This window comes from Pteropus alecto, unplaced genomic scaffold (genome assembly GCF_000325575.1).
Source record: "Pteropus alecto unplaced genomic scaffold, ASM32557v1 scaffold42, whole genome shotgun sequence".
NCBI lineage: Eukaryota > Metazoa > Chordata > Mammalia > Chiroptera > Pteropodidae > Pteropus > Pteropus alecto.
This window is the reverse complement of record NW_006434825.1, coordinates 846,278-868,495: the sequence shown is the minus strand read 5'-3', so window position 1 is coordinate 868,495 and position 22,218 is coordinate 846,278. Positions and strand designations below refer to the sequence as shown.

Below are 22,218 nucleotides of genomic sequence, written 5' to 3'. Positions count from 1 at the left end.
GCGCTTGTTCACAGAACGCTCCGAGCCGGGCCGAGCGGGCGCGCGCGCGCGCGCGGACTGTGCAGACGGGGCGCGCGCCGGACGTGGACCGCTCCAAGGGTCCCGCGGGGCAGCGTCTGGAGCCGGTTGAACTAGCTGACTAGCCAGCACCACGATGGCCGAGGGCAGTGCCGTGTCCGACCCTCAGCATGCCGCGCGCCTGCTGCGAGCGCTCAGCTCTTTCCGCGAGGAGTCCCGCTTCTGCGACGCACATCTGGTCCTCGACGGGGAGGAGATCCCGGTGCAGAAGAACATCCTGGCAGCGGCCAGTCCGTACATCAGGTGAGGAGGGGGCCGGGCGGGGCCGCGTTGCCCGAAGCCTGGGGGCGGGGCGGGCCGGGCGGGGCACTGGAGTCCCTGTCCCCACCCCTCAGCCGCCGGGGTCCCCCTGGTCACCGTTCAGCGCGGAGTCCCTCCCGTCAGACATTCCTGCGGGCCCCCATGACAGCTCCTGTGGCTTCGCCCACCTCCAGACCAGGCCCCCCACAGGTCCCCCACTCCTCGTGGAGTTGACCCCGGACCCGGGCCGCAGTCCTCCACCCTCTCTCCGATTCTCACAGCCCGGCGCTCGCCGCGGCCTCCGAGCCCCGGAGGCCCCCAGATTCCCCCAGGCGCAGTCCTGGGCGGGCCGGGGGGACCTGCACCCGCGAGCAGGGCGGGGCCGCAGCTGGGAAGAGCCGCCCCCTCGGCTGGGCCCAGTCCGCGGATTCCGGCTGAAGTTTGCCTGCTGTTCGCCTCCAAACCGACGCATAGTCGCCCCGACTAGGGGCAGGAAGCGCCCCTCCTGCGGAGAAGCCAAACAAACAACCTGCACCCGAGTGTAGGCAGAGGGAAAACCTTATTGGATCTGCATCTTAGAATAGGCGATCTGACCCCCCAAGGCCAAAGTTCTTGTCTTACGAGTCTTTTCCACTCCCTGTGGGAACTCCTTTTGAAAGGACTGTGCGTTATAGACACACGTTGAAGTAAGCTGTAGTGAATTTTAAAAGACAGTGTAATTCTCAGGATGCGGTTACAACTAAAGAACCAGGAGGTTTTAGCGACTCAGGGCATTTTAAAACTTCAGTAAAACATAGCTTAACCTGATTTTCCATATCAACTAATCAGGTTAATTAAAGGTTGATAAGATAGTGCTTAACCAAGTGTATCAGATCTTGCAGAGGGCGGTTAACTTATAGCAACTTTCTTGCAAACTGGGTTGCTCTTTTAATAAAAGAAAAAAATGCTAAAAGCTGGAAAAACAGCACAGTAAGCTGGTTAAGTATAGACTAATAGTAGAGAATGTCACTAAAATTGACAGGTTAGAAAGAGCAAAATGATGTGTACTGCATCCTTAGTGTTCTGTCCTAGCAGAACTCAGCACACAAACTACGTTTTAATCTTTGCATTGGGAGACATTTGTGCTAACTCAAGCAGTTCAAGTGCTCTTGTAACTTCTCCTGGCTCTCTCTTTCGTAAATCCATTTGCACTTTGTGGATTTAAAGGTGTTGTGGGGGCCTGGGGGTGGGGGAGTCTTCCTTACTAGGGGATTTGATTGCCAATATGACAGCTCATAGCTGGCAGTTCAGAGGTTTGAGCAATCAGTCTCAAATTGGAATCAGCAGGCCACAGACTTCCCGGTATCCAGTGTTCTCTGTTTGGGGAAATGCTTAGGAAAACTACTCAAATGCATTATTGTTGTAATTCTTTAAGTGGCATCCAGCCGACTTAAAAGAAAATTTTAAATCCCAAACACATGCTCTCTATCCCCTTTTCATGCTTTATTTTTCTCCACAGCATTTACCAGTATAATGCACCCTATATTTTACTTATTTACTTTGTTGATCTTCCCCAACCACAATGTAAGCTCAGTGAGACCAGGGATTTTTCTTTTGTTCATTATTGTGTCCCTGGCAGCCAGAAAAAATAGAGCCTGGTGGTTTAGCAAATGTGTTGAATGAGTGACTGCCTGTCTTTCTACCACCACAGATTGGGCATTAGAGGATTGGCTCTGTTACATTTCCATTTCAGATACTCAGTTATCCCTAATTGAGAAGAGCATGGGACCTGCTTTTTCCTTCAATCTTTTATACTTACAGCTGTGAGTTCTGGTAGGTGACTTGATCTTGGCTTCAACACACTATAAATGAGAGATAAAATGTATCTTCTTCTCATTTAATCTTTGACCCACCCTGTGAAGGAATATTTAATAGTGCTTTGAACATTTCACAGGTCTGCACATAGATCTGTAAAGGTGGTAGTATTCACTGCTATATCTGCTGAATTAAGAAAGGTGGGGTATCCACTTGTGACATGGTGGCACATAATGCGAATATTTAGTAATGTGAAATATTACTTATTTATAACAGTAATTTAGGTGTGAAATATTGCTAATCAAAATAAGAGAGCCAAAGGGACTTATGATCTCCTCTAGTCCAATTCTATTACTTTCCAAATAAGATAATGGGCTCAGTGGACATTAGTGACTTACCATGAGGTTACTTATACTTAATGGTTGAACTAAGATTAGATGCCACAGTAATGAAACTTGTCTCCTACTCATTTACCATACAAAGTTATAGCATTACTCGTATACAAAGTTACAGCATTACTCGTATTTAACTATTCTTTGTGTAAACTTTACTAGTTACTTACAAGGTTATGATACTAATTTTTTAAAGTACTTTGACATACTGTCTCATTTTGATTTAAATTTTCAACCATCTTGTGCAGTAGGTAGGGCAGATATTTTTGACATTTTACGAATCAGTCAATTTGTGTTTCTTTTTTCAGTAACTAATTGCTTTAAGATTTTTTTGGCTATTGAATTGGTAGAACGTTCTTGGGTAGTCTTTTAAAATTATCGATCTCAAGGCCACTTACAAGTAATTTGACTAATCCATATTACTAGTGAGAAACAATCTAGTAATTTTTGATACTAATGATAACTGGACTTTTTTATAATATATGATTTGTTTGAACAGAACTTTAATTATATTGAAACAGTGAATTTGTATGTTCTGTAATTTGATGTTTCTTACTTTCCTTTTTGAAGCTTAAGCATTGAGGTCTGTGATATCGTTAATATATGAATTGGATGTTCAAAAGTTTGATAGTCTGAAGTTTTATAAAAATCTATTTAATGTCTTTAGTTAGCCCAGTTTTATTAACTGTCATAAGCCTCTTAAGTGTGATTTGGAAACAATGTTATATATTGCTCAACAAAGGGAACCAATCCAACTTTGTCAAACAGAATTAAAGCAACTCATTTGGCATAATTTCTACTTAATATAGAAAAGTTTTTTATCTTATTGATTTAATCTTTTCCTGTGCTTTATCTTTGATTTAGCATTTGTTTTTCCTTCTGATTGTCTTAGCTATCATACCACACCAAAGGTATAGTATAAAAGGAAAAAGCCAGAAAACTCAACTTAAGTAACAAATCTCTAATGATAACCTGAAGAAAGGTTGTGTAGAGTATGTGTCATGCAGCCTTAGGATACAGATGTTACAGAAAGGCAGGCAGGCAGGCGGCACCTTCCGTAGTCCATCATTCAATTCAGTACGCCCTCTTCCGGATTTTTCCTCATTTTGATCCCTGAATGACACTTTTTCCTTTGTTTTGTTGGTAAAACTAAATCTTAATGCAGCTGACAACCTTTAAGAATGCTGAAATTGAATTCATGGCTGTAAGGACCCACAGAATCTTTCCTTTCTCAGCAACCCTGGACCTTCTGGGAAAGGTTCCCTGAGGCTTACAGGAAATTTCCCTTTCTTCTGAATATTGCAAAGTTTGCTTTGCTTCATGTCTGAGGCTCTTCTGATTCTGGCACAATCCCAATAGTCTGATGTGGAGTTCAGACTCCTTTCTCTCATGAGCTATGGATCTTGTGGAGTAATGTATGTGAAAAGGATTTGAAAATGAATTGCTGTGTGATTTTGCAGTAACATTATAGTGGCTCTGTACATGTCCTCGTTCTGTATTCATTTTTGAGAATTTTAGTTTTTTGGGGGGATCTGTTGGAATATTAGTTTGGAGAGAAAGAGTCCCAAGATTTTTGGATTCTTTGATGAACCAGTCAACAATAAGAATGGCAGTTTTCCCCTCCTCGTTTTTTGAGAAAAAGCTTCTTTAGTGAGGGTTGAGTGAAGACATTGGGCCTAGAATCCAGCCTAGGTCACATTGGACACCTTTTCTGGGACTTAGTTTCCTCATATGTAAAGAAAGGTTGATTGGGCTACATGAACAGCAAAGCCCCTGTAAGTCTAAATTATGTCGCTCTATGCTATTTTTGTTTTGCTTTGTGTGTGTATGTTGTGAGGAGGGGTCTGTTTCTGTTCTTAACAGCTTTATTGTATTATTTAAGTTTTGTTTTACATTGACATTAAAGCAATCCTTTGCCTTGTTATACAGGACTTGGTTGGGTACTCTCCTATGTAAACTCATCCTTATAGAGTTGTTTTGTAACAAGTACATATTTTATGCTGTTAATCCAGATGTATTCCAAGGCCTAATTATTGATGAGCCTGGTTTTCCATTTAAATATAAAATTTGACTCGTGGATGATGCTGATGAAACTACTTAAGGAGACTAATATGATCTCTGTAGGAGTCCAGTTTTCATAGTAACATAGAAACTATCATCCTCTCTTTGGGTACCTGAAATTCGCCCTATAGTTTATGGGCACCAAAATCCATTAGTATTGTCTGCTGTGTGAAGGGCATGCTCTTAGTCTCCAAGTCCCTTTTCTTCCTCTTGTGCTGTGAGTTTATAGTCATCTGTGTATATAGCAGCTCCTGAATGATTATTATAAAGATTTTGAATGGCAATTTTAGCCTGTGACGTTTTTTAGTGCTCAAAGGTTCAAGTTCAGGTAGAAGCTCCAGGTTCTGAGACTCTTCCTGAAAACCTGAGCATTTTTAAAATCAAATTGACTACACATGTCTCCTGCTGTGCTCTTATAGTGATGGGAAGGAAATAAGTTGAGCCTGGGAAGGAAATAAGTTAGGCATGAATGTTTTTTAATGGTTCTAGGCCTTGTTTGTTTTTATCCATCTGCTGTAAGGCATCCTAACAACTGCTTAAAAGATGAAATAGATCCTGAAGGGCTTGTAGTCACATGGTTGAAAATGATTTTTTCTCTTCCTTCCTCTCTTCCCCCTCTATGTTTTCCTTCTCTTCCTTTTCAGTATTTCCAATCATGTTTGATTAAACCCTGTTCTTATGTGAGTTTTTCAAAAGTGATATTAAAATATGTTCAGTTTCAGAAGATCAAAGAAGTATTTTCTCTAGGCTTCTAAGGAAACTAAGCACTTATAAGTTGGAGCTCTAAATTTAACAGATGACTCATGTCAGCTTAAATTTATTTGTTTATTTACACAAGACAGCAATTGCCACTGTTAGTAGCAGTGAATGCTCTAATTCTGGAGTTTTTTGGAAGGTTTCAAATGATGAAACAAATCAATAAAATTCTTGTTAGACTAGTGAATGTAACAAAGTAAAGTATTGAATGTTTGGATTTATTGTAGAATTTTACAGAGGATTATTTTGTGTAATAGTAATGTGATAGAAATAAAACCTACTTTAACGAATACTAATTGATAAATCCGCACTCTTCTATCTTTGCCCTTAGATTTCTGCCTCTTTTTACAATTTGTATTTTCCCTTATAAGTCCTCTTCAATGTTCTTAGAGTAATTTTTATTATATAATTTAGAGAGTCAAACAAAGCGCTTTTCCTCATAGAAACACTGTTCTTTGGATTTAGATTTGAATAATATAGACTAAACATCTAGATTACAAAACCACCTTAATCTGTTGTTTAAAACTGTTTATTAATTTGTCTCATGATATCAAAGTGAGGCTTAAAATCTATTTATAATCCATAAAGAAAACATAATTAGGACAAATAAGGAGTCATTTGCCTTATGAGTAAGGGGAGCTCTTTTGGGGTGCTGTATCATCCTTCTGAAGGATACAGGTCTGTCATTTAGTGTACTGAAACTGTTATAGAAGTGAATGATTTGTGAGTTAGAATTCTAGGTTAAGGGTGGAGAAGCAGGGGTGTGGGTGCGATAAGTGGCAGGGTATGGTTGCAACTTTGCATTTGAGTGCTTCCCATGAGTTCTTTGCCTCCTAAGACATGATGAGTCCAAAATGGGAGGGAAATCAAAGACTCATGTAAAGGTGACAGCTGTAGCTCTATGGAGGGTCCAGGTCGTTTGTCCATCTAAATGCCCTCCAATGCTCAGCCAGGGCCCTTGACCCCTGTGCTCAGAAGAGCAGAGTGAAGTCCTCGTCCTAAGTATTGCCAAAGAGCAACTTAGCCATAAAATGATGATCTAACGCTTGCTGCTTCTATTTCTCTGTGGGAATAAATTATATTTTTCCTCTTCAGAAATATTAGAAAAATAGAGTACTTAGGGAAAATAAGATCTTGGTGAAATATTTTGTTAGATAAAAGAGAGGTTGCCTTCAAGCAATAAAGCTTTGAGAAGCAGTGTATATCATAAATGGAAGATGGAAGGACTGGTTTTTAAAAATAGACTGTTGAATAATGGAATATAGAGCAGTAAAGTGTCCTATGTTTTCCTTTTTAGAGTTAATATGCTATTGGCTATAGAACCTTAAATGTATATTTTTGCTTATAGGTATTTTGTGATTCTCTCGGCTACTGAGTAGTTCTGTATCTTTTTAGGAACAATTCTAAAGACCATTTGATGCTCGTGATTTTTATGTTAATGTGGTAAATGAGTAGAAATATTGTAAAACATAGTTTTATATCAATCTGTCCCTGAACTGGAGGAAACCTCACCTTTAGGATGTGAAGTTGGTATAAGTCCCTTCTAACTTGTAGAGCACAGTCATTCACTGGAAAGTAGGATTGTAAAGAGCAGTAAGAATCCTTAGAAAGAAAGGTCATTGATAATTGTTTCCTGTTCTCTCCCTGCCATAGCCCACCTCTACTTCAGGGATGGAATTGGAGGCCAGCTGAACCCCTCATCTTATAACCTCCCATTTGGTTAGTAAAAGGAAGAACTTTTCACAGACATTCAGCTTGTCTCTCTACACTAAAGCTAGCATGAGAAGTGTAGACTTACCCTAGCAGACTAGAGGCTTCTCTTTGGGTGTGATTTGTTTGCTTGCTCGCTCGCTTGTTTATTTATTTTCTTGCCTGGCTTCTTAACAGTACTGACTTGTGTGAGTAGAGCTCTGCCTGAAAATGATAATCCCCAGTGTTGGCAAGGAGGGAGTGAAATTCTCATTGTCATCACCTCCTGCAGCGGGGCAGGGACAGAGTAGTTGCTATCCTTCTTTTGTTTACCATCTTCTTTCCTATTGATAGAAAAAGGGTTTATGAAAATATTCCCCACAATCACAGCTGTTGCCACATTCTTTAGGAATGTCATCACTGCCTTAACCCATGTGCTGGTGGGATTGTGCTTACCATTAATAAATTACAGTTCAGAAATTAGCATCATCTAAAAGTATTGAAATATACTGTGTATTAATTCATCATAGATGCAGTTCCCAATAAAGGGACCTTATGTAATTAGCATTAACTATTTAGGGGCTTGATTACAGGTTTTCATTCACTCAGCAAATACACAGTACATAACTCAGTATCAGCAGCAGGAGCTGCTGGGGAGACAGTGGTGACGAGAGATAGACAAGGAGCTTACATTTCAGTAGTTTACAGAACACTATGCCTTCCAAGGCTCTGCTTTCTTTCTTGTGTGCTGGCTGCCATTGGAGTGTGTATTCAGTCATCTTCCACAAACAGTGTCAAAACTGAAACTGAGTATGTGGAGACCTAAGTCACTCAACTTGTCTTTTCTATCTCTATGAGGCTAGTAAAGGAAATAAACATAAAACTAACAATTTTTAAATTATTTTTGATGTTCACTTAATTTTTCAATACTGTATATCCTAGTATTGTGTGGTGGTATCTGAATTTTAAGAATGGGGAAAGAATAGATTTGCTTTGTTTTTGGAGTAGACACTTCTGAAAGTCTGCTCTAAAATATATTTCAATGACTCATCTGATCATTCACTACTATATTAGTAACCCCAATTAACATTTACAGAAACAACTTTTTAGAAGTAGAGAACATAGATTCTTGGTCAAGGTTTCTTAATATGCTTGTTCATTCACTAAACTTTTTTGAGCATTTATGTGCTGCACTGCCGTGCACTGGCCAGACAGGGCTCCAGCATCCATAGAGTCCAGCTGGGGAGGCAGACAGTGGAGAAGTCTGATTACAGAGATGTAAGGGGTAGACACGGTTGCTGCTGTAGATGAGTGAAGGGAACACACTGTGAGGAAGTGTCATTTAAACTGAGATCTGGAGGAGGGGGAGGATTCAAGGAGAGCAGAGCTGGGGTGGGGGAGCCACAGGGAACAGAAGTGCTATGGTCTGGAGACAGGAACAGATTGGCACACTTGGGAGCAGAAGAGCACCAGCATGATGAGACGATGACCAGTGGGTAGAGTGGCATGACAGAGGATTAGAGGGGTGAATTTAGGTTGGCACTGAGTTTGGGTTGGCACTTAAACTGCTCCCCAATGAGATTAAACTTTCCCTGTAACATTTCTCTGAGTTGCTGAATGTGTATTGGGAGTTGGCTGGGGACGTGGCAGGGTATGGGAAAGAGACCCATAAAAATCTTACAACTTAACGTTTGTCTGGAGAGAGTTTAGGTTTTATTTTAAGGGTTATGGATAGACATTGCTAGGATGTAAGAAAGAAAAGGTGTAGAAAGAAAAGGATGCCTTGAACAAGGGTTTGTCTGTGGAGTCGGAGTGAAGTGGCTGGATTAGAGATGTTAGCAATAGGACTTGCCCGTGAGAAAGAGGAAAGACCAAGGAGAGAGCAGTTTCACTTCCTCGTTATTTCCAGCAAACACTGCTTAGCATCACTTACTGGGAATATTAAATTCAGGACAGTTTGAAAGGTTCTGTAAAGTACAGATTTTTATTCACTTACTAAAGAATAGTACTAATAACATGAATGGAACTCTACTTTAAGGTAACTTAGTTGTATGTTTAAGGACTGGAAGGGGACGAGACTGGAACTGCTGACTGATTCAGATTAGCACAGCATGATGATGTCCACTGGCTGATTTCAAGGATTAGGGAGGAAAGCAACTGGCTGCTCTTTGAATATGAGAACTAAGGATGAAGAAGAAGGAATAGATAATTGGTTTTGAACCTGGCTGCTTAAGCAAAATAGGGAAGATAATCTGTCTTTGATGTATTGAATTTGAGGTAATGTTGCTGTATAAACACCTTAATTATACTCTTCTATTTCTTGAACATTCTAAGGAGTACTTGATGTGTCTATGAATATGTGTGTTTCTTGTCTTTGCCTTTCTTGACCTCCTGCTCTTTTCTCACAGATTAATTCATAGTCATCCTTCAGGACTAGGCTCCAATATCCCTTTGTAACATTTTTCCCATTCTGCCAAGCAATTACTCCCTCCCACAGGCTTCTTTAGTGTATTGCGTGTACCTTCAGTGTGGCCCATACCAGTCTTCTGTTCAGTAGGGAGAAATAGAACAGACAGGCTGGTGCTTTTAAAGCCCTCATCTTTTATCTCTAGGGCCAGAGGCACTACATCCATTAGTGGAAAATCTGTACGGAAGGGAGTTGAGTTGACTGCAATCTGCAAGTACCAATGAAGAACTAGATCAGAATTCAGGATACTGTATACATACTGCTTCCAAATAGGATTAATGTTTTTGCTATAACATTTTACTGTGTAGCTGAATATGTATTGGGAGCTGGGGGAGAGGGACAAAATACAACCACCTTACAACAGAGTTTAACCAACAAGAGAGTCTGCACTTTGTACTGTTTCAGATGGCACAGTCAGCTCCAACGAGTCTATTTCTGGTGCCAAGAAACCTGGGGGAAGAAAGGACCAAATTCTTTATTCAGAAGTAGCAGCTCCAGTGAGGGAGCTTTTGTTACAACATGACTAAAGAATTCATTGAGAAGTATTCATTCCCTTGACAACATTTTAGAAGGCATTTTTCAGCTTCAAGTTGTTTGGAGAAGTTTATAATAGTAGATTGATTATAAATTAAGAAGGTGCCAGAAGTAAAAAGGTGGTTTTAAGATTGAGTTTAAAGATGCTCAAATGAAGCTTACGCAGGAGCTGCCTCTCATTTATTAAAAGGAACTGAAAGGGGGTGTGTTTCAGCTGTAGCTGTTATTTTGTATGTTCTTTTGTTTTTCCCTACTCTCACTATCTGCTTTTCTAAAAAAAAAAAAAAGAAACAGTTTCTTAACCTTCACTTAAAACCTTGATTTGAATTGCTTTGAAAGTGCCCCCAAATCAAAGGGGCTTTCTCTTCACATGACCATTTGTATGGGGTCTTATGGTTATAGAAGGAGCCTCTTTTAAATAGCATGCGAAAAATCGCACCTTAGCAGAAAATCTGGAACTGTTTGACAGGTTGAGGCATGAATGTCTTTCTTTTATGTATATTTCCAAAAGGTCAGGGTGTGACCAGAACAAGGAATCATACTTGTTTCATTCTAGAAGAATTTTTTGCTTCACAAGTTGCTGCATCATGATTTTGTGTTTGAACTCATTTTAAAAGTTTTTAACATGTGTTTTCAAACCTTGTCTTTTAAGACAGAAATTTTATTGACTGCTTTACTTTCAAAATTACAAGAACTAGATTTAAGTTTTAAGAATCTATTTTTTACACACAAAAATATGGAAAATCACAGGAGAGTTTAATTATTTATGTCACCCTAAATTAATTTCTGGTTCTGAACAGCATACTTACTATATCATTATAGTTGTAATCTATATGCGCGTAGTATTTATGGTTCATCTTTTCACTTGAAGTCATTTCATATCTCTTTTATATCTCAATATAATGCTGATAATTATTTTTAGTGGTTGTTTGTTATTACATCATATCTGTTCCATATAATTTGCTTCATCATTCCCATATTTGACATTTTAATTTCCAGTTTTTTTTTCTTCTAAAATGAATTGGAAAAAAACTTTGGTTTTTTTTTTTCCTTTATATTTTTTTGTGGGTGCCAGTAAACCCACTTTAGGGACTGTGTCCAGGTTTATCTGTTTCTGAAGATAGGAACAGATTTGTGCTATTATGTAAAACCAGATTATTGTCCAGGAAGATGCATTATCATCTCAAGGTTATAGAATAATAAATAGCATCTGAAAAATCATACCTGAATAGAAAAATATGGAACTGACAGTTTGTATCTGATGTTTTTTCTCAGATTTATCACCATTACCCTGACACTTTTGCAAGTGCTTTCTCAAAGTTATTATTTTGCCTCTCCATTGGACTGGATTTTAAAAAGTTGTATGTTGGCTATTGTAAAAACATTTAGAGCAGGATTTAGCAAACTTGTTCGGTAAAGGGTCAGACATATTTTAGACTCTCCGGGCCACATGTGGTCTCTGTTACACATTCTTCTTTGTTTTTATTTTAACAACCTTTTACAAATATAAAAACCATTTTTAGCTCAAAAGTCATACAGAAACAGGCTGTGGTTGTTTGCTGACTGTTGATCTAGAGTATTACATTTTTTTAAAATTTGGACATAAAAATTTTGACGATCATCTTTAATGCTGTTTAAATGTCATGTAATGATGATTTGCACACCATTCTTTTATAGAGCAGGAATTGGTAGTCGAGGCTAATTCTCCCTGGCCCTCCCTCCCCAGCTGTCCCACCCATATTCTCCTTTTTCTTAGTCTAGGATGTTGCTCTGTTGTATACCTTTGTCCTTCTCCTGTACTTTTATTTTTTCCCTTCTCTTCTGGCTCCTTTCCCGTAGCATAAAAGTATGCTTTTCTGGTGCCTGGCATGTAGGAAATGTGCAACCGTTGGGTGAATGCATCTGTTAAAAGCAAACAAACTCTCTCTTCTTCTAACAAGTGCATGATTAATTTCCTTTACTTTGCAAGCAGAATTCCTGAAAGAAGCGTGTTTATCTTGTCCACGGTCTCACCTCCTGCCTTTTTCTTCACTCTGCACTTAGACTTCTATCTTATCGCTCCGTTAAAACTGTTCTGTAAAATTTTGCTAAATATAATCACCAAATCAAGTGAAAACTTTTAAGCGTTTACCTTACTTGACCTGTCTGCTGTATTTATCACCCTTGGTCACTTTCTTGACACTCAATTTCTCCAGGCTTCCCTGACACCTTTTGTCCCTGTCTGCTCTTCAGACTCTCCTGTCTCTCTGTCCCTATTCACAATGTGGCACAAGATTCTGTCCTCCCCCTCTACTTTCTTCACAACAATCTCATCTAATGCAAAGATGCCTCTGCCTCATCCTCCTTCCACAGCCCCAGGACTATGTATATGACAACCTACTACATGGCCGCCCTACACCCAGGCAGAACCAGGTAGGTTGTCTTTCATTTCCTGTGCTGGGTATTATGCTGCCAGACTCCCCAGGAAAACCTGGGAGTCCTCAGGGGTGCCATCTCCTCCTACACTCCTCAGTATTCAGTTGATGCCAAGAACTGTCATTTCGACCTCTCAACTCTCTGGAATCTGTCTCCTCTTCACCTTGCTGATGATATTCATGTTCTAGCTTTTATTAGTTCTGAACTGTGACAGGATCTCCTATTGGTCTGTCTGCCTCGATGCTCTGTTCCCATCAGTCTTCCACACTGCTGCTGCCACAGTGATGTTTCAGGACTGTAATCAGATCATGTTAAAAACTAATGTCTTTGCAGACATGGTTGACTCAGGCTCTGGGGCAGGAAAAATACACCATGAGCCTTTTGTGCCTGAAAGTAAGAAGGTGCTCAAAAGAAGATAGAGGCTTTTTGAAAGAACATTGGAACCAACCTGAAAGAACTCCCAATGACCAAAGCTGCAATAATTTGAGCAAGAAAATGAATAACAATAACATCACACTATAATCCATAGAATAAAGTAAATATCCGTATGTCTAACAATGACTAAATGAATAGATGAGTAAAGAAATAAATGGGGTGGAAGAGATAGCTCTTTCTTACAGAAGAATTTCAGTTAATAAAAGTAGAAGGCATATGAGAATAGAAAATCATCATTTGAACAGCATAGTAATAATTGTTGCAGGCAATATCCATCAATGGATAATTAGTGGGCTAAAGTCTGAGGCAAAAGATATTTGTATAATCTCAAATTATCTACTCCAGTATATTTATAACAAAGGGAAAATAGTTATTTTAATAACTTTGTCATGGAGGAACCCAGTAGACATCACCGTAGCCAGGTGGCCAAGATTAACATCACCAGCAATGATACATACCCACATCACATTCTCCCTGATACAGTGCAGAGAATTGCATGTAATCTCTCCTGTAGTGTTCCTGCCAGCGATGCGTAACTTCAGTCTGATCATAAGAAATTAAACAAACCCTCCTCGTTAACACCATATCAGGGTGTTATTTTGTCCAAACACTGGTAATGTTAGTTTGACCACATGGTTAAAGATGGTGTCCACCAGGTTAATCCACTCTTCGTAATTAAATAAATTATGGGGTGGGGCGATACTTTGAGATTATGTAAATATAGGCATACCTCAGAGATATTGAGGGTTCGCTTCCAGATCACCACAATAGACTGAATAAAGCGAGTCACATGGATTATCTGGTTTTCCAGTGCATATAAAAGTTATGTTTGCACTACACTTTATTAAGTGTGCAATAACATTATGTCTAAAAGTACATACCTTAATTAAAAAATACTTTACTGCTAAAAAATGCTAACCATCATGAGTCTTCAGCAAGTCGTAATCTTTTTGCTGTGGAAGGTCTTACCTTCAATTTGTAAGAGAGTAAAGCATGCCTGTATTCCATTCTTCGTCAACTTTCACTCATTAGGTTTAGCGTCCACTTACACTTTGTAACTCCTTCTGTCATTTGTTAACATTCATTCCTTCTGTTATTTGTTAATTGGACTCCTAAATTTTAGGCTTAAGCACCTGGGTAGAAAATAGTGCCATTTTCTAAGATAGGCACTACTGGGGGGAGGAGCAGGCTTTCAGGAGGCCAGAAAGAAAGGAGTTATTGTGGAACATAACGGACACGAGAGAGCAGAAATAATGCTAGAGGCTTCAGATGAATGGGTTGAAACCCAAACTCCTAGAAATGACTGCAGCATTTCATTTGACTGACGTGAAGCCAATGGCTAGAAGTAATGGTTTGTCAGTTCCTCAGAGGTGGGGTCTACCAGCTAGTTGAGATCTAATTTCTGAGTTCATCCCTAGTACTCAATACTGTGTGTGGAACAGTGAAAGGGACTAGCTGCACAGAACAGAGTCATTTTTCCAACACTATGGTTTTTGTTGATTTGGTCACACTTCATATTTTTCCCTCCAGGGATTACTGTGTTTCTGTCAGGTATAATTAATGTCACTTGTAGTTGTACATATCTATAGTTTCTGTGATATTCTGTGTGTCCTGCCTCCCCTCCCTCCCTGCTCTCCAAACACACACACATACCCAGCAGAAGTTTTCTTGAGCTGTTCCCTTTCTTAAGATGTAATTCGTACTTTCCATGTTCTCTTTTCAGAAAACGTTGTCTTCCCTCTGATAAATTTTCCCTTTGTTCAAATCACATGACTCTTGAAGGCATATGCTTTCTGTTCTTATATTCCAGATATTGATGTATTTGGGCATGGTTACTCAGAGCAGATCAAAATATGAAGTACTATATTTTATCTTCAGAGTGGATGATGTGATATCAAGGGGTAAATGGAAGACTTTTTGTGAATCCTCTTGCGTTGCATGCTCAGAGGGCAGAGAGTTTGTCAAGGAAGGCTAGGGCTGTGGCATCTTTGGAGTTGTTTCTGTATCATCTGCTTCAGCTTCATTACCACTGTTGGTTGGTGGGATGACACCTGAAAGGTAAACCCTTGATTTTCCAGAAACCTTAACTAATCTTTGTATTTTTCTACCACTTTATCACTCCTAATTTTCCCATGCATTGCACTGCTAAGGTGAGTGGAAGGCAGTGAAAGAGAATGAAATGGTGCACTGGATAATTGGGCTCATTCACAGACTACAAACCTCCTTACCAGCCAGCCGTAGAGTCCAGTTTACAGTTGGCCTTAGCACAAAGGTGGATCAGTGCATCATGGATTAGGTAACTTTGCAGTGTAGACCATTTGACAGTCAGTTCTTGAATTGCTGACTGTACAGCACACTCTGGATTGGGGGCCAGGGTGACATATCACCTCAGTGTGGACAAACCAGTAGGATGCAGTGCAAGAAAGCTCACAACTGTTCCTCTGGTTAATAATGCCATTTCTAAACAGTTGTGCTCATTTTATTTCTGGGCCACTTTGTTCAGAAACTGACACTGCAGCATTAAAACCCCCTGGCCATGTGCTGTCATCAAGTTCATACATATTTATCAAGTGCCTGTTCAGTAAACAGAACAAAAGTCCCTGTTTTCATGGATGTTGACATTAAACAAATGCAGTTTATTAGATGGTGATAAATTCTAGGAAGAAAAATAAAGCAAGGAAGGGATGAGGGTGTTATTTTAGATAGTGTGGTACCTGGGCCGATCTTTAGAGGGGTTATTGGAGCAGAGACCTGAAGTCAGCAAAGGGTTAAGCCAGGTGATTACGGGAGTGGGAGACAGAACATTCCAGGAGGGAATGTATTAGAATCAACTGGGGAACTTTTTAAATATTCGCAGTCTTGGACCTAACCTAGTGGGTCTGGTATGGGACCCAGGGATCCGCTTTTCTATAAAAGCTCTCCAGAGGATTCGGGGAAGCCAGGTTGGGGAGCCACTGTTAAAACCCATTCAACTTATGAGTCATTCCAGGATCTAAGTGAGGAAAAAGTTTTGACAGTAAGTGAAAATTATAATCTCTCTAGATAAAAAGAATTGGAAGCAGAGAGAAATGAAGAGGGAAATCAAAGGAAATAATGATGGAAAAGAAATAGTATTGAACCTCTATTAGAATGCCACTCTTGAAATAAAGATCAACTCTTAGAATCGTAATAGGAAGAATGTGATCCCAGTTCTACTTTTTCTTTACCACCTCCTGCTCTAAGTGTACCAGTATTAGGCCGGCGACCGTCCCAGATGAGTCATGCAGCATCAGACTGTTCTTTTTGTGGTGTCTTCTCACTACCCCCCAACTTTGCTTGTCCCTAGAGAAGAAGCACCTCAGTGATTAGTTAGCCTATGTAGGTCCTGGGGCATGGGAGGGGAGCTTACCTAGAGTCTGTGGCTCCTGGTTCGCATTCCACCGTGTGCCTAGGGGTTTCCTCGGGCCTCCCTATGGGGGCCCCTGGTCATGTCCCAGACATCTGTGTAAATGCTCTTCCATGAAGCTGGGATTCTCGGGTAGCAGGAACAGTGAGATAGGCAGGTTCTTGATTTCCTACTCACAAAAAAGTGGGCCATAAAATGCCTTGTCATGAGAGAATACCATCTGTTGAGGGAAATATTACCTGCAAATTTATACTTCCATTAAGTTAAAGGGGACTTGAAAAATACATTTTTAAAAGTAGACTTTATATTTTAAAGCAGTTTAAGGTTCACAGCAAAATTGAAAGGAAGGCACAGAGATTTCCCCTGTACTCCCTGCCCCCACACATGCATAACCTCCACATTACCAGTGGACCCCACCAGAGGGCACCTTTGTTACAGCCGATGGGTCTACACTGACACATCGCTGTCACTCAAAGCTCATAGTTTACATTAGCATTCACTCTTGGTGGCTTTGGATAAATGTATAATGACATGTATCCACCATTTTGGTATCATGGTAACAGTAGTTTCACTGTCCTAAAAACCTTCTGCCCTAAAAATTCATTTTTGATAAGGTTTTTAGGAGATCATGAAGACAAGTGGGGCCAGCATCTGTAATACAGACTTTCCACAAGAACTTAAATTATTAGTTTGGCCTGAGAGGGCAAATGGAGTTGTGAGCCTAAGCCCCTCTGCACTTCGCTACCGCTCTGGTAGCTACATGGTTTGAGGTGATAGGAATCATTTGAAACCATACAAGTAATGCCATGAATCACTCCAGAATTTCTGTAAATCATGACTTCTTGAACATTTCATTCTCTTGCTTTATATTTGGGTATGTTTTCTTGCTTTTCTTGGAGACTAGCTTTTGCATTAGAGGGGAAGAAAAGTCACCTAGACTTATTCTGTCACTGTTAAATCAAAACCTATTCAGTAATGTCTGTTATGATTCTTGTAAGAGGAGGACCTGATTATCTGAGTTGTTTGTTATAGCATTTAGACACATCGAACTTTTTCAGCAACTGGAAGCCAGTAAGAAGAGGACTGTGTATATAACCAACATAGTACTTTGGCTCTGTCATACTTATTTAAAAGTTGTAGACTTCTTTCTTTCGTGGATATAAAACTGAATAAAGTTCTTTATTAGCTAGCAGCCAACAACTTTTTTCTTCTAAAATCTCTTTCTAGTGTTGTCAGGGAAAAGAAAAATTGATTTTGTTTCACTTGTGTTCAAAGTTAATAGAACAGAAAATAAATGCTTGCCCAGAAGATAAGTGATTGGAGGAAAAATAAACTTACACTGCATGGCCCACAGAAGGCATATTATAAATCCTAGATAACTGGTTGAGTTAGCTGGATTCATCTTTTAGGACTCAACAGGATGTGTTTCCAAAGCCATCTCTGCAGTAAGCCTGTTTTAGCAGGTTAGTCCAGAAATGTTCAGGGATGGGAGAGTTCTCAAATCACCTCATTTAACCTCGACTTTTTACAAATGAGAAAACGGGCAGAGAGGGTGAAAGTCTTGCCCTAGAAACAGAAATTGGGGAAGAATGTGACAGGCATGGATATTTATATCTGAATACTTGAGGCCCAATTTTATCGTACTCCCAATTATTTCTAGTTTTTTCAAAGAGTGTTAGGAAATTCTCAAAGTGACATTTTAAGACTGCTGTATTTTTTAGGAGAGAGTTTGTAAATCGACATCACGTAATGAAAAATAAAGATACTGTGACTTCCAATAAATTTACATATAATCTTGTTGCTTCCTGGAACAGAACTGGAAAACATAGAAAAGAATACTTGATTTACTTCCTGTTACATATGGACTAATTTTAGAAACAAAACCATTAGTTATTGACCCTTTTGCTTAGCTTATATAAATTTATTAATTCATTCAGTTCAGTTCATTGAATTCTCAGTAATATGTGGTAGAGGAGATAGGAATGATGTGCAAGGTGAGAAAATTCTAAATAAAAAAGGGAAAGTTGTGGATAAAATGCGTTGGACTAGAGGAGTAATAAATGTTAATTGGTAGATATTGGAAAAATTATGGTATAAATGTTAGGGTATTTACTGAAGGAAAGCAATGTAAAGCAGAATGGAACAAAAACTAAAGGGATACAGAGATTTAGTTGGGGAGCTGGGGAAAAAATGAAGAAAAAAGGCAGGACAAAACAAGTTTATGAGGTTATTAAATGAGAAAGGGATGGTGACTAAGAAATGAAAGAAGGAAGTAACAATGGCAATAGGTATGAAACAAGATTGTTTCACAATAGATTTGAGTGACTCTTACTATCTAAGATTGGAAAGGACTAGAGAAGGATCAACTTTCACTATTTTCTTGACAGATAGATGGTCATCCAGCCTACTGAGATGTCCTCTGTAGACTGGTCATGGTCTGTGAATTGTTACCTGTCCACAATAATATATCAAGAATAAGAGTTTAGAAACTCTTGTAGCAATTTGACAGTAATTTTATGTTCATTGACTCTAATGACAAAATAATCGGAGCCTGTATTTCATATGTCTTTTTAATTTAATTTTTCTAAAAATTCATTTTTTATTGCGGTATTATTGACATATAACATTATATTAGTTTTACGTGTACACCATAATGATTCAATATTTATATATATTGCAAAATGATCACCACAATAAGTCTAGTTAACATCTATCACCATACATAGTTACCAATTTTTTTTTTTCTTGCAGTGAGAACTTTTAAGATCTATTCTCAGCAACTTTCAAAATATTCATCTTGGATGGATTAGAAATATAAAAACACACTATAGATAATCAGAGAAGAAGCATTGATTAACCCCTTGCTACTCAGAGTGGTCTGTAGACCAGCAGTATCTGCATCACCTAAGAGCTCACAGACACTCAGACCCCAGCCACAGACCTTTGGAACCTGCATTTGACAAGGTCCCCAGATGACTCATGTGAACATTAAAATTTGATGTTGAGAGGCCCCAACTCCTTCAGTCCTTTCAGTGTTGATCAGATGAAGTTAGAAAGCTTTTCCTCATACTGATTCACTGATACACTGCTGCACTGTTCCCAAGGTCATACAGAAAAAAAAGTATATAACAGCACTTCAGATTTAAACACCACTATCAATTCAAAAACTCTTTTTTTACACATAATTGTTGAACTGCTATTCTTTGTAAACTTCCAGGCTAAATTGTAGGGTTACAGTGATAAAGAGGACTCAAGGAACTTAAAGTTTAGTAACAGAGATATGAAAGAGGGTATTTATGTAAATACCACAATAAAAAATGATGAACCTATAATGTCAAGTGCTGGGGAAATTTATAGCAGGAGAAGTTACTTTTTGTCTGCTTGGAGGTAAGGGTGGCGGTGCATCTTGCGGCAAGGTGGAGTGATAAAACCCTTTTGTGGAATTGGTATTTGAATTACAGTTGACCCTTAAACCACACAGTTTGAACTGCACAGTCCACTTACATGTGGATTAACTTCAGTAAATATATAGTATTATAGCTGTATTTTCTTTTCCTTGTGATTTCTTTAATCGCTTCATTGTAAGAATACAGTTTATGATACATATACAAAATATGTATTAATTGACTGTGTTATCGGTAAGGCTTCTGGTTAGCTGTTAGTAGTTAAGTTTTGGGAGAGTCAAAAGTTATCTTCAGATTTTCAACTGTGTGTGGGGAATGGGTACCCCCAACTCCTCTGTGTTGTTCAAGGGTCAACTATAGTCTTTAGAAGATGAGTAGGAATTAGATGTGCACAAATGGTATTGGGGGGAGGTCAAAAGCAGGATATGAAAATTGGAAGGTTTGAGGACAGGTGTAAGAGTCTAAATTTAAACCTTATTTAAAATTTATCATTTACTTTCAGATGTTTAGAGACTTCGTACAGTGATTTATTTTTCATGGGCTTTGAAAGGATCTGGTTTTATAGAATGTCTGAAATACTCAGTGCTCATATTAAATCTTTTTTCTGTCCTCTTAGCCATTGTCTTATACTCTGCCACCAGCTGAGAGAAAACTTAAAAAAAAAAAAAAACTAATCTAGTCATATGGTTCAAAAATAAAAAGGAGCAATAATGAACAGTCGGGCTCCTTGTAACTACTTTCCCAACAGCCCAGTGCCCGCTCCCACCACCGTCCACATCCCACACACAGGCATAGATAGCCCCTCTTGTTGAACATGCAATTACTTTAAAAATAAGAACGACTCGAATTTTAGGTTGAGCCTCCTCTATCTGAACACATTTTGGAGCTACTGTCTTTAAAGGGTTAGCAACTTTCTCAGTCTAGGTCCAGTCAGAAAGAAACCAAAGTAACTTGAACACAGAAAGTTTGATTAAAAGAGTTATTAACTATGACAAGAGATTGCAGAAATGAGGGATTGCCTAATAAGAAGTAAAGAAAACTAAAAAAAGAAAAAAGAAAAGAAAGTAAAAAAAAAAACTGAAATAGCTGAAAGTAGCCACTACACCCAGGGCTGAGATCCAGACTTTATTGGACAGGGCAGAGCTATGGCTCACTGCATAGCAGAGAAGCCATACTGGTGGGAATGTTTGAAAACAGCCATCTGGAGTTTGCCAGAAATCTGTCCTCTAAGGTACTTGGGAAGGCTGTTCATGGGGAAGTGTCTCACCAGAAACACTGTACTACAAAACTTCATAAAAGAGGTTTGGGGGTGGGGGGAATGGTGGCAGGGTCCTTCTGGCAACTGTGCACTGCAGAGTCTGATTCTGAAAAGCAGGCTGCATTGTAGGAGCCTACCAAGCTGCTATACCAGAAGCAGAAAACAAAACTCTTTCCTCCTGCAATGTCTTTCCAGCACCCTCTACTGAAAAGTTTAGCATCTTGCTAGCTGACAAAAGAAAATTATTGAAAGGCTCAGATTCATTTTTACAGAGGCTGCAGAAAGGGGTGAATTTGGATCTGAGAATTAATACACTGATAATTAAGGCAGCAACTAAATAGTACAGACATCCTAAGTGAAGCTTTACTAGAAGACATGTCTGCTGCCAAAATAGTATATGATGCATTTCAGAGCCAAATATTGATGTTTTAGGTATTAATCTTACCACTTAACTGTTTTTCTCTCTTGGTTGAGAATTGACTGAAAAGTTTTTCTTCAATTTTAATAAAAATGTCGAGCATATAGATGAAACTAGGTACAGCAAGAAAAATGAAATACCTTTTCAGTAAAACTACTAGTTCAATAAAAACTATAGAGGCAGGAATAGCAGATATGAAATATAGAGAGGAAACAAAGTTGTCTGAATATCCCCTTTATACCTCCAGGTCATTATATATTCCATCAGTTTCATCTTAGAGGTCTACCAAGGCCTTCTGCTGGCACCAGAATGGATTGGCTTCCTTCTTCTGGTATTATCCTAAGACCATCCTTCACTATCCCCTGCATTCACTTCACTTCTTTCCTGTGTTGGATCACATCTTTTTAGTATCCAGGATCATTCTCTTTGTTGATGTACTGTCTTGTTTGTTGGAGCACATTTTCCAACATCATTCTGAGATGGTTGCATGGGAGATAAATTGTTTTGAGACCATGTATAGCTAAAAATGTATATTTTATCCTGACATTTGGTCGATAGTTTGGTTATAAAAATCCAAGTTGGAAATACTTTCCTTCAGAATTTTGAAGTCATTCCCTATCGTTATTTAATTCCCATTTAAATGTATGAATACATTCTGATTCCTATTCTTTTCTGTGTAAACTTTTTTCATTCTGGAAGCTTATAAGAATTTTTTGTTTCCAGTCTTCTGAAGTATTATGAGGATATGCCTTGGAAAGCACTTGAGCACTTACTTGATAATCTCTTTTTTTGTGGGGATATCCCTAATTTATCAAATGCTCAACCTTCTGGACCAATTTCCCAGTTTTCTACCTTTGCCTTTTTGCTCTCTTTTCTGGGAGATTTCTACAAC

At 39.0% G+C, this 22,218-nt stretch overlaps 1 protein-coding gene across 1 annotated transcript in view; it reads left to right on the top strand.

Annotated features, from left to right (window-relative positions):
• Nucleotides 1-6: 6 nt before the first annotated feature.
• GAN (gigaxonin) overlaps nt 7-22,218 on the top strand; it is a 56,802-nt gene continuing 34,590 nt past the window's right edge. Inside the window, exon 1 of the mRNA XM_015587768.2 lies at nt 7-321. Within this exon, the coding sequence (XP_015443254.1) occupies nt 155-321 (167 nt within the window). The 5' untranslated portion in view covers nt 7-154. The remainder of the gene's footprint in view (nt 322-22,218) is intronic.